General features: G+C 47.6%; 1 protein-coding gene across 2 annotated transcripts in view; it reads left to right on the top strand.

Moving 5' to 3' along the window:
• The window catches only part of LOC124049337 (guanine nucleotide exchange factor VAV3), a 68,398-nt gene that overhangs the window by 39,405 nt on the left and 14,876 nt on the right, over nucleotides 1–14,117 (top strand). For both annotated transcript variants that reach the window (XM_046370852.1, XM_046370853.1), the window contains exons 14-20: nucleotides 58–190; nucleotides 3,111–3,220; nucleotides 6,264–6,365; nucleotides 7,760–7,851; nucleotides 10,095–10,117; nucleotides 11,208–11,226; nucleotides 13,477–13,607. In XM_046370852.1, the coding sequence (XP_046226808.1) occupies nucleotides 58–190; nucleotides 3,111–3,220; nucleotides 6,264–6,365; nucleotides 7,760–7,851; nucleotides 10,095–10,117; nucleotides 11,208–11,226; nucleotides 13,477–13,607 (610 nt within the window). The remainder of the gene's footprint in view (nucleotides 1–57; nucleotides 191–3,110; nucleotides 3,221–6,263; nucleotides 6,366–7,759; nucleotides 7,852–10,094; nucleotides 10,118–11,207; nucleotides 11,227–13,476; nucleotides 13,608–14,117) is intronic.

The following is a 14,117-nucleotide window of genomic DNA, read 5'->3' as shown; positions in this document are numbered from 1 at the left end:
TTTATTCATTGTGATCTCGACGTCAGAAACAATAAGTTGATTCTCTTTGGTCTGCAGGCACATCTTCCTGTTCGACGCAGCTGTGATCGTGTGCAAGCGTCGGGGAGACAACTACGAGATGAAAGAAGTGATCGACCTGCACCTCTTCAAGATCACCAACAACCCCACGTCAGACAAGGAGAACCGAAAGGTGGAGTTTCTGGTAGAGGCTAGCTAGCTAGGCTAACGAAGCTAACTAACATCACAGCTCAGCTGATCACAAGCACGAGCCTCTTGTTCATGAGTAGATGCACGTGTGCGATAGAGAAGGAAAACAGTTCCTCCTCGAGCCTGCTCACAACGAGGTCTGAGGGTCGAGTAACCGAGTCGTGACTTCTTGTAGGAGTCTAAGAATGCAGATGGATAAGCAGCACTAAGAGGACGAAACAGTGTTTTTCTAAAGCCGTGGAAAATACACAGCGTTGCAGAACAATCCGGTGTTTGGCTCCTCCCACCTGGGCAGGTGAACCCTCTCTCCGCGGCGTGTACTTTGGCTGGTACAAGTTGAACAAGTTTCAGACCAAGCTGTCACATGTTGGCACATCCTTTGGTCATTTTCTTTGTCGCCTTCTGTTTCCTGGCAGCAGCAGCACATCTCTACGTGAACATTTCCCTCTCTGTGCCAGCAGAGTAACTCCATTCTACTTCTGTTGAGGCCGCGGTCACTTCGCCTCAGACATGCACACGAATTAGCCTCAGTTAGATCAAGAAGGAAACAAAAGAGGAATCTTGTTTTCTGCCGGGCTGGAAGACCTTTATGTTGCTCATACTTTCAAGCACATTAAAACATTGTTCTGCTACAAAAATGAGACCAAGCACAGCAGGAGTTTGTTTCCACAGTTAACACTTCTCAGTGCTGATACGTCACGTCTGAGAGGAACGTGTGAATCGCACGTCTAATTTTACTGTTTTTACCTTAATCAGGAGGCTTCGTTTTCTTTCATTGTTCTTCCAGCGTTTAGCTTTTAATTTAAGGGTGTGTTATCACCATTTTGAAAAAGCAATAACCCACTTTAAGCTGTGATTTACAGTGATTTTATAGCAGCGACTGTAAAACAGCTTTTGATGACTTTTCATTTCACCTGGAGCTGCACGCCATCGCAGTACGGGAACGATGCAGCAGCCACATACTGCTTTGTACCTTCACTAATACACAGTGAGAAAATAGCTGAATGCACTTATGAACGTTCTGTAAAATAAAAAAAAAAACAAGCATCTCGTATAACAACCAATCAGCTATAATGGAGGGAAGTCTTGCGCTGTTGAGTCCATTATTGCCTCTTTATGACTGAGTCAGCAAAGCTCAGAAGCCGTGTTGGACTCCTGACAAACCAATTAACAGCACAACGTCGGCATAATGAGCAGCCATAACAATTCATCAGACAAACGCAGGGTCATAAAACCGAGTTAAAAAACGGAGGTAACTTGACAGCACCTGTGCCGACCCCCACATCCCGACCGCTGCCGCCTTTCCTGCTCTCAATCTGCCGAAGTGCCGCCGAAGCGAGAGGCGTGCGACACAAGCAGCACAACAATCAGCCGAAAAGAGTCTTAAATAATGTGCTTCATGCTTGTTCCCGCACACGTTTCACACTGGCTTGTTCATTTACCAGCGTAATAGTGAAACAGTGTCAGACTGGAGCAGGCTGCCTCCTCCCAGATGGTGTTATCGTTAAACCTCGCTGTGGGCCCGACCGCACACACACTCACAGTGAAGACAAAGTGCCAAATGGTGAAAAATATTGCCAATCATAATGCAGAATGATATCCACGGTGTGCCAGGAAACAATGATTTGGGCAGAACGATGCTGTAAATGGCAGACATTAGGAGGCTCAAACCCATATGGGCTCATGTAGTTATATTTTAGGATGAAACTTTCAGCTACTTCAATGTCTCCCACATCTGACGTGATGGATGTGATGGTCACATGTTCATGATGGAAATGCCAGAGACGACAGCGGCTGTCTGAGAGCCTTCATCATGGGAGTTACGTGATCAGGTCAGATGATCACCTTAAAGTCTCTTCATTTCAAATGTGATGTACACAGCAGCAGGAAACTATTGAACTGAAGGCCAGCGATGGAGTTTCACACGTGCTTCAACTGTTAAAGCTGCAACAATCAGAAAGAATCAGATTAGATCGGAGGCGTCGCTCATCGTGACCAGCTGCGCTTCAACGTTTCAGCGTCTTTTAGTTTAGTGTTTTGGTTTTTTGTCTCACACTCACAAAGCAAAAAAACCAAAAACAAAATGCAGTAAAAGATTTAACGAGTGATGAATCAAAATGTTAAAGAACAGCATTACAACACACACCGACCCACACGTGAGACACCCGAGACCCGAGTGAAGGCCAGCTTCGTTATGTTCGGAAACATCGGCCCGGACGTGTGATCCTTCTGAATTCCAAAGACAAACAAAGTGAAGAAACAACTAAACTGACAGACAGACAAACAAACACGTCCTCCTCCTTCTCTTTACAAATTGGTAGCTGGAGATCTCTTTGCAGAGCCTTGGCGTCCACTGGGAATGCCTCTGCAGAGCGCTTTTTTCCCTCCTCTCTTGTCTTTGAGCAGAAGAGATGAGCTTCCCTGACAGCACGGCGAGCTTGGCGTGCGTTCAGCCTCCAGAGCCGACCGCCGCAAGTTCAAAACTGCAACGAGGAGCCGTAAAAAGTGCTTCTCCCAAGCATCTGTTTGGTGGAGCTATTGTAAAAGACAGGCTTGTGTTGACACGAAGGCTAATAGACAAATATTTAGCCTTTGGAGTGGGTAATGGGGGGATGATTACAGGCCCGTGCTGTCTGATGCCCAGCAGTTGTATGGCTCACACTCTTTTCTTCTTCTCCTTCATGCTCTTCCTCTCTGCTTTGTCTCTGTCTGTCAGCTCTGCCGCCCTCCAACCCTGCAGCCTTTGTGTTCTCTCCCCCCTCCTTCATTTTCCTTGCGTTTGTCTCCATCTGTCTCCCCTCCGCCTCCCTTCCTGCTCTGTTTGTGTCTCAGTTTATTTATTTGTTTTCTTCTCCGTCTCCAATGTGAGTGTTTTCCCTCTCTCTCTCTCTCTCTCGTTGCAGTGGTCCCACGGATTCTACCTCACTCATAACCAGGGACAGAACGGCTTTGAGTTCTTCTTCAAGACCAAAGAGCTGAAAAAGAAGTGGCTGGAGCAGTTTGGCATGGCCATGTGAGTGTGTGCGTTCATGCGTCACAGCGTGATAACACTGTGTGTGTGTGTGTGTGTGTGTGTGTGTGTGTCTGAGCTGGGTTTTGTCACGGCGTCAGAGCGCACACGTTTCCCGTCCTGTTCTGCAGGTTAGGCTGCTCTGTGATTTATGAGGGGACCTGAGACAGAAAGATGAGCTGATCAGCTCCACAATCTGAGCCTGACTGAAAGAGATGCAGTCAAAATGCATTGTTTTGAATTTTATTGTGTCTAATAAACATTTAGTTCTTAATAACCAAGAGAACATAAATGGTTAAATTTAATGACATCATCAGATTAAACTTCCTCAAAGTCAGTCAACGTCCTGAACTGGATCCAAGTTCTTCTAAACCAAAGCCTGAGTGATGTATCAGCTGGCTGATAGTGTTGATCAGTATTGGCCTGTCACAGGTACGTTATATGGACAAAAGTATTGGGACAGCTGCCCTTCACACCAACAGGGACTTTAATGGCGTCTCATTGTAAACACACAGACAGCTTTGCAGCTCTAACAGCTTCCACTCTTCTGTGAAGGCTTTCCACAACATGTTGGAGTGTTTCTGTGGGAATTTGTGCCCATTCATGCAGTAGAGCATTTGTGAGGTCACACACTGATGTTGGACCAAAAGGCCTGGCTCACAATCTCCGTTCCAGTTCATCCCAAAGGTGTTGGATGGGGTTGAGGTCAGGGCTCTGTGTGGGCCAGTCAAGTTCTTCCACACCAAACTCATCCAACCATGTCTTTATGGAGCTTTGCTTTGTGCACTGGGGCACAGTCATGCTGGAATAGAAAAGGGCCTTCAACAAACTGTTGCCACAAAGTTGGAAGCATAGCATTGTCCAAAATGTCTTGGTGTGCTGAAGCATTAAGATTTCCCTTCACTGGGAGTCAGGGGCCGAGGCCAAACCCTGAGAAACAGCCCGTGGAGTCGTTTCAGTCATTATTCTGTTAAATTTTTTTATTAAATTAAATTTAGTTTTTAAACATACTTTTTATGACTGTCATGGATACCAGACTCGAATCTGTTCAGCACATGTCAGTGATGTCGACCTGCGGTACTGATCATTTCTTTAATAACCATGTGATCAGTAAAACCACATCCTGAATAAGGTTTAAGAGCTGTGGGGCTCTCAGGAAGGTGCGATCACAGCAAAAGTATAGAAATCAAACCTGAGGAATTAAAAGGTAAAGGAAGGAAAAGAAAATCTGTGAAAGGGTTAGTCTCAGTCTCCAGAAGGATTCCACACAGCCTGAACAGGAAGTGAGGATGAGGATCAGGAAGATGAAGTGAGCCAACTGAGGCTTCTGGGGTTAAAGTAACAGACTGAACACACGGTCGCACAGCGATGCTCAGCAGCTGATCTGTGAACAGGTGTTTCCTCACGTGCCGGCTGTACTTCCACAGCCCACTCTGTTCGAGATCGGGCACGAGGGGAAGGTAGACTCGCCGCTCGGCGAAAATCGTTTGCTTCGACGTCCTTTGAAGTCAGAGGACGACTCAGAAACGCGCTTCAGTTTAAGTCCTTAAAATTCAAGCAGCTGCCTTTCAGTGCAAGTTTGGACCCTACAAAGTTTTGTCGTCCTCTCAAAGTCAAAAGGAAAAGGAAGCTCGGGAGGTTTGTGAGGGCGCAGGGTTTGTTATTAGTTTTGGGACCTTCTTTCTTGTCAGTGGTAAGCAATCTGTAGTCAGGAAGACGCCGGTGAAGTTTCCATCTCAGCGCTGTGCGTCCTTCCTGAGCAAAATGTTGTACGCTTCAGCGTGACTGATGAATTCTAAGGCCTCACATGCATTCACACATGAACTCACTCGTGAGCCAGTAGAAATGTGTGGTGGCGTCCGTATCTACAGACCTCACGTCCTGTTCGGATCAGTTTTTTATTTCCTCAGAGACGGCTGATTGTGGAATCTCATTCCTCAAGGTGAGCTTTGATTTTGTACGGCGGGAGGAAGTGGAGATGCTCCGTTCTCTTGTCTCTGGACTCACCAATCAGCTGTTTTTGTCCAGAATCACTTGATGTTGGTTACAAACAGCAGCCGACAGATTGTGAATGTTACGCCTGTAGAGGAAAAGAGTGGCACAAAAAGCTTATGTAACGGGGTCGTCATGTGGAGCTGCGCAAACAACAGAAGACCTCTCAGATTTGTAGTAAACAGGCCTTCACGCCTCCAGACACACACACACACACACACACACACACACACTCTCTGTCATGTCCCAGGGGGCTGAGACCACTTGTGCGTTCACTTCAAGTCGACCTCGACTGTCTACTTCCAGTTGTGTCCGTCCCACTTCAAAGAAGTGAATCAGGCAGACGCTGCTGAAGCCGTGGAGGACAGTTTGCTGCCTGCGATTAGAAGCAACAAATGTGTTTTTTTCGTCTGGAAGGGAAGTCAAAGACGAAACTGAAAACTGTGACAAAACGGGCAACAAGCTCGTCTTCAGTCGTGGATTTGAGCTCGGGTGACTCGTCGTCGTGGTCAGTGGCGATCACACAGAGGCTTAACTGTTCCGTTATGTTTTAAAGGATGTGTTCAGGGGCACTTGAGCAGAAAAAAGCGCTCACAGAACGATACTGTCGGTGCTGATGAATGCAGCTTTAAATGCTGCTGTTTAATATTTAACCTGAGCCCTGCAGATATCCAGACCATCAGCATAATGAGTTTTATTTAGTTACACTCTCATCACGTAGTCGAACGTGAACATGAGACTTTGTGGTGCATTCAAGGACACTCCAACGTGTCAGACCAAACTAAGGCAGATTTCTGTTTGAAATCTTCATCCTCTCAAGCTCTGACATCAGGGTTTATGAATGGAATCCTTTTTGGCAGCTCAGAGCACCCTTACTTCATCCACAGGAAAGTTTATGGAAGAACAATATGAACTGCATTAGCACGTGATGGTCGTAAATTAACAGTTTGGTTCTTGTATTTAGCTCAATATTGTCTTCTTCTTTGCTTACAGTAGAGTCACAGTTCACGTCCTTCAGTAAAGTGGATTTAATGTTTTTGTGTTTTCTGTTCAGATCCAACATTCGGCCTGAAAACGCCACCAGCAACTTCCACGACTTTCACATGCACACCTTTGACAGGATCACCTCTTGCAACTCTTGCCACATGCTGCTGAGGTGAGACAGTCATTACACACACACACACACACACACACACACACACACGCGCAGGCTGAGGACGAGACGTGGAGCCTTTCAGACGGCCGTCAGAGCTGCTTTGAAAGCCCTCCGGTTCCTCTCCGGCGTACACTAACAGTCTGTTTGTCACTTTCCTTTTACTCCTCTCTTCCTCTGCACACGTGTCTCGGTAACACAGAGTTTCTATTGAATTTGCTGAATGGTTTCGCCGCCTCACGGTCTTTTCTCACATGGGAATCGACTGAGTGGCTTCACCCATCGAGGACAGCAAAATAAAAATGTCTGCCACACTGACGCTCCGCTTCAAGGCGATGGATGGCGAAAGGTTCCTGCAAACACGAATAAAAACAAGAATAATGCGGAGAAGGTCTCAGGAAGTTCAGTGTTTTATTATTTTCTTAAGGACGCTCTTAACTTTCTCAAGTTCTTCTTGGATTCTTGTGTATTTCTCAGCAGACTGTTATGAAAACACCAAACCTTCTTTATCTAATCTAATATCTAATCTGGCACTAAACTGGTGCCACAGTCAAACTCTGAAGGCTTAATGCGTTGAGATCACACTGATAGGAGGCGGGACCTGCTCAGACATTACACAGGAAACACAGAAATATTCAGGAAAGTGACGAGCAAAAGTTTTTCCTTTCATGTGATTTCGTAAGAATTGGTGGTGGTTTCCTGTTGTTCCCACACAGATCAACACACACCCTGCAGGTCCGAACGGAGCAGCACATCAAACATTAGTGTACCTGCACTTTAACTCCACGCTAGATTTCTCAAAGAGGTCAAACCGACAATTAGCTGGAGAGCAGAGCAAAGCAGTCTTTACTTTCATGTAATTTTAATTAGCACCTCTGAGATGGTTATGTAAATGAGAACGACACACTGCTGATGCCGTGTGTGCGTGTGTGTGTGTGTGTGTGTCACAGTTTTCCGGTTACCCACCACACCTGTTATGGCTTTGAAGTAGAAAGTCTTAAATCCTGGCTCGTGTCCTCGTGTCCGAAGCTGGAACAGCTTAGATCTGCAACCTCGAAGACCTCGAGTATAGTCAGAAGTAAAAATACCGTTCAGGGGTTTTGAGGGGGAAGTCACGATTTGGTGAAATGTGACGCTGACTACACTGATGCTTTTTGGAAGATGTCAGCAGCCGAAAAGCTTTTGAAACTTTTCACAAAAGAGGGAAGTCATTTGGACTGACGGTACAGGAGAGAAGCGACGGCGTGATGATCCTGTGCTGTTCCACGCCGTCCCGTAATAACTGCAGTGATGTTGCTGTTGTTTCATGTACTCATCCTGCTGTGTGTTTGTGTGTGTGTGTGTGTGTGCGGTCAAGTGGGCCGTGTGATGACTTTTCCCTGCCCTTCTGTCTGCAGGGGCGTCTTTAACCAGGGCTACCTGTGCTCCAAGTGTGGTTTAGGTGCCCACAAAGAATGCCTGTCTCGCTTCGGCTGCTGCGGAAAAACAGGTAACACACGCTGCTTTACACCCGGGATTCGCCGACTGTCAGACCTGATTGTCTGCGGCGCCGTTTTATTTTGTCCAGTACAGCATCTGCCTCCAGCATGAAGAGTAGTGGAAGTATAAAGTAGCATTCTGACACTTCATTTTCACTGCACATGCGTATGAGTTATCAGCCCTGACAAACCGTGCTGGTCCACACACACACACACACACACACACACGCTGGACAACCTCGTGTCAGTCACATCGAGTCTGCAACAATCCTGCAGTTTGTCACTGACTAAAATGTTTTCAAAGGAGACCTTCAGTCTAATTATAAGTGCTCCTTCATGGCAGTGTGAGTGTGCTGACAGCTGACGCACGGCGGCGTAGAAGCTCATGTACGAGTGTCTCAGCTGACTAATTATGCGAATGAACAGCGTGATTACGCAGTGACACACGCCGAGTCAAATTATAGGGTTTACTCTTAACTAAATCAAAAACTTTACCCTCATTCCTCCCCACCAAGGTCATCCGAGTACCGGATCAGTATCGAAGACATCCGTTCATAAGCCGCTCCGCTTCCCTCGTGGGTGGCTTTGACACTTCAGAGCGCCTTAAAGGCAGAGTCGCTGCGTGTCGATGTGCCGCTTCCCGAAGCCTCACAGCAGTTTTACTGAGGAGTTTTAAGAAACTGCTGACTTCTTTATGATGCCCGTGTTGTGTGTCTGTCACTCAGCTCTGGCAGCTCTGAAAGACATGCAGGGGAAACTTCAGACATGTGGAATGAAAAGAAGGCCGTCAGAAACCAGCGTAGTGTGTGTGTGTGTGTGTGTGTGAGTGTGTGTGTGTGAGTGTGTGTGTGTGAGTGTGTGTGTGTGAGTGTGTGTGAAGGGAGGGGGAATCAAACCTACACTTTTCTTTAAGTATAAACTCTTTTAGTATAAACTCAGAGCACTAAAACCCGTAAACGCTGCATGTTTGCGTTCCCCGTGGCAAACCGCCAGCTCCTGTTCGACCCGGCATCTGTCACGCCGCCATCAGGGCGCAGAGCCAATAAGGCCAGTGCCAGGCCCACCTGGGCTCTGCAGGCACCTGAGTGGATGTGGGCGACAGCAGCGGCAGGACAGCTGAGGAAGACTCGCTCTCGATTTTCACCCTCTGCTGGTGCCTCTCGTTCAGAAGCCGAGCTGGTGCGGTTCCATCGTTCGTTTTAAAGACGCAGGAAGCGACTGAACACGAGGCTGATGGGACGGCGAGTCCACCTGGAAAAGCAGTCCAAAAGAAGGCCAATAAAATCCAGAGCAGGCAGACGAACAAACCAAAAGTCAAAAACAGACAAACTCAGGTGCACCAAACCAGAATCCAAAAATCACGTGGAGAGCCACCTGTGAGGGAAGACGAAGTGACAGAGGAGGACACGGACAGGTGAGACGAATCAGCTGTCAGAGAAGGGACAGGAAGTGTGAAGCAAACCGGACACATGTGGAGGTGGACAACAAAATAAAACAGGAAACAACTAAAACCTCAAAAATATGACCAGTATTTTGTCAAAGTCTTGAACTTCAGAAAGTAAAAGTACAAGAAACTGCAGTCACTTCAGTTTGTCTTTTCTTGTTTGCACCACTTTTTTCCCCTGATGTCCACATTCAACTTTATTGACTCCAGAGCTCAGAGTGTCACCTCAGTGCTCACAGATTTTTGTTAGTACACCTCTGTGAGTGTGTGTGTGTGTGTGTGTGAGTGCGTGTGTGTGAGTGAGTGTCAGAGATAAGCTGTTGTTTACCTGCATTTGTCTCTGTTATCAGCTCCCCTGACAGATGTTTGCGCAACAGGTCAAAGTTCAGTCTGGGAACAACAGGCCCTCTGAGAGAAGAGTGTGTGTGTGTGTGTTTAGGTATGCATGTGCTTATGCCTTGTTCAGCCTGTACAGGTACAGTGTGTGTGTGTGTCCAGGGGGTGTAGCCCGTCCCCTCAGGGAGCCAATGAAAGAAACCGGTGGAGCAAAGAGCTCCGGTCTGCCCCCCACCCCCCTCCCTCCCTCCCTCCCTCCCTCCCTCCCTGTGCACCTCCCCAGCCTCGTTACCTGCTGTATAGCGGCTGTCAGGTGTTGGCAGCGCAGCAAAACAAAGCGAACCGCGGTCCGACACGAGCGTCCGCCTGCTCCACTAATGAGGGAGTGTTGCCTTGTGCCGACGAGTGTGTGCGAGTGTGTGTGTGCACCCGCTAACCCGTCATTCACTATGCCTGTTCTCAAACTTCTTTCAGATCCGGGCTCCGTCAGAACTCAGGTGAGCTGCTGTGTGTGTGTGTTCGTGTGTGTGTGTGTCGTTCTGTCTGTGTGCTGTTCGCCTCCTCTCCGAAGCTTCGCTGCTCTTTGAAGGCTGCTCTCTCTCTGCAGCTGTTTGCCAGCGAGACTCCAATTGACTCGACTGGCTGCAGCCCGCCTGACGCCACATTGTTGTTGCTGTTTCTGACTCTGCTGTGCTGCTGCACGCATCCTAAAGCAGGAAATCACACCGAGCTTACCGCGGTTCACTCCAGTAGACTTCTGGTAACTTGTGGCAAAAAACTGCACGAATGATCTGATCAGCGACAACACAGAGCTGGGCTGAAAGAGACAACACGACTGCTTTGTCAATAAAATCCAAACTTTTCACAGCAGCAGAAACTTGTCACCCTGCTGCACAAAGAGGTGTTAGAGGGTGGAAATGCTGCAGACTGTCTCATGGTCTACAGGCAGACGTCCTCCCGCCAGAACCCCGTCAGGTCACCTGCTCTGTGCAGCTCTGACACCTTTCTGCTGTTCGCCTGTGCATCAGTGCATGAGATCTGGCTTTAATGTGCGTCAGGCCTGCTGCATGTGGTCTGTGGAGGACAGATAGCATGCGGGTTGAAATATTAATCTGTGTGTGCAGCAGTGTGTGTGTGTGTGTGTGTGTGTAATTCCAGTAAGATACCACACTGTAAATATACTCTGTTACAAGTAAAAGTTGTGCAGTGACAGTTTATATCAGATGTACTGCGTGTCCCCTGTTGTCCTGTCCTGTCTGACCTCAGATCAGCTGACTGAGACTCCTGCAGGAGTTTCCTGTTGGAGTTGGTTGAGCTGGAGCTCATTTTGACTGCAGCTGATGATTTTGTTCATTCGTGATTCATCTGCTGATTATTTTCTCCACAAATTCATTTTTTAATCCAAACTTCCCTGTTATTAAATTTCTTAAATTTCAGACTTCAGTCGTATGTTTTTGGTTTGTAAAGTTACTAAAGCTGTCAGATAAATGTAGTGGCATGACAAGAAGAAGTACCACAGCAGTGTGTGTGTGATGAATCAGTGTGTGTTTGTGTCAGTGTGTAACTTCTGTCTGTGTGTGTTTTCAGGGCAGAGCGCGAGATACAGGTGAGACCTTCACAACACGACACCTGTCACACACGTCACACCTCCCAGCTCTCGCCCTCGGATTGGCTAAGAGCTGATTGTCACTGAACGCAACACTTAGCTTCATGTAGCCATTTCTCATCAATGAGTATTTTTCAGATTTATTGATGAATCAATTAAACAAAAGACGACTATAATAGTAATTTTATTTATTTAAAAGCTGGTTGACAACTGGCGCACACACACACACACACACACAGGATATGAAGGTTGTTTGTCAGGACTGGCACTCTGTGTGAATGGCTCTTGTGCTGGTCCTGGTGTGAGAGGTGACGTGGCTCAGCCGGACAGGAAGCTGCACCTGGCAGTCAGCTGAGACTCAGTCTGTGCCTACAGGAGGCTGATGTGTGCAGATTAAACCGACCAAACTAAACGTGAGAGCGTGAAAACTGCGAGGACACTAAACGTAGTCGTCGTGTCTCTCCTCCTGTGACCCTCAGTCTCTCCATCACACAGCATCCCTGTCACTGTGTGTGTGTGTGTGTGTGTGTGTGTGTGTGTGTGTGCCCACACCACACCCAGGGCCTTTAATCCTCCATAAACCCGCCTTCAACACTCATTTTTCCACCCTCCATCCATTATGCTGCAGAAAATCATTTCTGACTGAGGACGCATTAAAATCAATAGGCGTTTGATTGCTCCAGCCCCTGGCGCTTCACATCACTGCGACGCTGCTCTCTTTGTCTGTTTTCAAAGGTGCACCACCACTTGGCTTGTCCTTGTGTGCACAGGAATGCAATTCATGCCCCCAGGACTCAATTCTCCACGGCCCCGTGTCTTTAGAAGTCCTACTGAGGCGAGTGAGCACACGTCAGGCTGCCAGCCTCGGTGCTGCAGCGCCGAAGGAGGCGGAGAAAGAGAAGCGAGGCAGACGGAGATGTACTGCCGTTCAATGCGCTGTTGTTGACTTCTCTATTATTTGCCTTAAGCTTCAGCCTTTCTTCATGCTCACACTTGAATTTCTTTCTTTCGCAGTGTGTTGCTGAACAACACTATCGCACGGTGCAGAGGAAGATAATGCACTTGTGTGAACTTTTGTTTGGCTTGGGCGTGTGACAGACACGTTAGAATTTCACTCATTTCTGGGTCAGTAATGGGATCAGAGATGGCCATTGTGCAAAACCACAGCCGAGCAAACAAATCCAGCTCGATTAAAACGTGCTTCTTTTTGTGGCAGCCCTGACGGCTGCGTAACGTAGCGCCTTGCTGCCATCAGTCCCTCTGCTGGCGGAGGACGAGGTGGGACGCCCGTCACGTGCCCTTCAGAGGTTCTCCTCTCGGGTGAACCTCAGTCTGGTTAGATCCAAACAGAAGAGAGTGAAATGTGCCAAACGCCTCCAACATGTGGTTGTTTGCTAGCGACTGAGCTAACGAAACTGAAGAGCTAAGGAACCTACGGCTCCCTCTTCCTACGCTACAATGCTAATACGTGTGGTGTCACAAAGCCACTGTGTAAAGCCTGGAGGAGAAACACTGACGAGTTGGATGTTTGTCTCGTTCCTCCTGAGGTGAGCCTGAGGTGACCTCTGAGTCCAGTTCTGAAAATCTGAGTCCTGACATTTTCAGCGCTGTGGCCTCCAGTGGGACAGTATACTTATCACTTATCACTTACGTGTTGTGATTGTGAGTTTTCCCAGTTAATTCTCTCAGGAGAGCAGGTGCAGCAGTAAACGGCGTCCACACTTTGCCCTGCCTCTTATCTGTTACATGGTGATGGCTCCTGATTATTTGCGAGGGCAGTTATGCTGACAGCGGGTGTGGACACATGTGTACACGTCGTCATTATCACCTATAATGGGGCCATGGATACTTTAACAGGGCAAAGATGCACCTTCAGAATGACAAACATAACCTGTCTGACCCGATGGCACATATGGGAACCTGAAGGAGTCCAGTATGTTAAACCATCTGCATTGATTCACTTTATTTAAAACCCACAAGAGGGAATAAAACAAACAGTCAGTCAGTTCACATGAACTCGTCAGTGTGAAATGTCAGTGTGACTCGTCAGTGTCAGTTTTCATTCGTAGCATCCTGCAGGGTTCTGCAGGAAAGTGAAAATATATTTAAATGTAAAAGTTTCATGTGAGGCTTTGGCGAGTCTCTCACACCAACCGTTTACTCCTCATTTCTGCCTCGTCAGTCCCGTTCGTGCTGCACTCAGGTCTCTTTCACAGGCCGCCTCCTGGAGCTAACTGTGTCCTGTTGCAGGTCTGCCCAAGATGCTGGTCATCAGGAACTACTTTGGCGTGCCGAGCCCGACGTCTGGTCCAGCGCTCAGCATCCAGACGGGCGACATCATCGAATTAGTGTGTGCCGACCTTCACAGCCCCTGGTGGCAGGTCAGAGGTCAACGTGTACACACTGACTGATAATCACACACACAGCACAAAACGTCTCATAAGGAAAAATATGACCTGTTTCCTGGAAATGTGCCGCACTGTGTGCGTATGAGAGGCTGAATCAAAGTCACGGTGATGACCAGATTCTACCTGAGTCCTGACAGGAGCCTCGTGTTGATGCACAATCAGTTGTGTAATGAGGAAACCAACAAATCTCAGCATACTCAATCTAAAACAGATGAAAATAGATAAAGAATTCAATTAACGCCGTGTAAAAGCTGAACCAGAGGCAGCTCCAGCCCCACAGTCAGCAAACATTCAATATCCATCACCTTTGTAGCCAGCAGAACGTAATCATTTCTGTTCTGGGGACGCGTGACAAATAGAATCGATCGCTGTAATTTCATTTCATTCAGCAGCCGCCATCTGTTTACTCTGTCAATGTTACCAGCTATAATCATTATCTCACTCTCAGCAAGGATGTCGCAGAAAGCGCGGCTTTGCACAAGG

This window comes from Scatophagus argus, chromosome 18 (genome assembly GCF_020382885.2).
Source record: "Scatophagus argus isolate fScaArg1 chromosome 18, fScaArg1.pri, whole genome shotgun sequence".
Taxonomy (NCBI): domain Eukaryota; kingdom Metazoa; phylum Chordata; class Actinopteri; family Scatophagidae; genus Scatophagus; species Scatophagus argus.
This window is presented reverse-complemented; position numbering and strand designations above follow the sequence as displayed.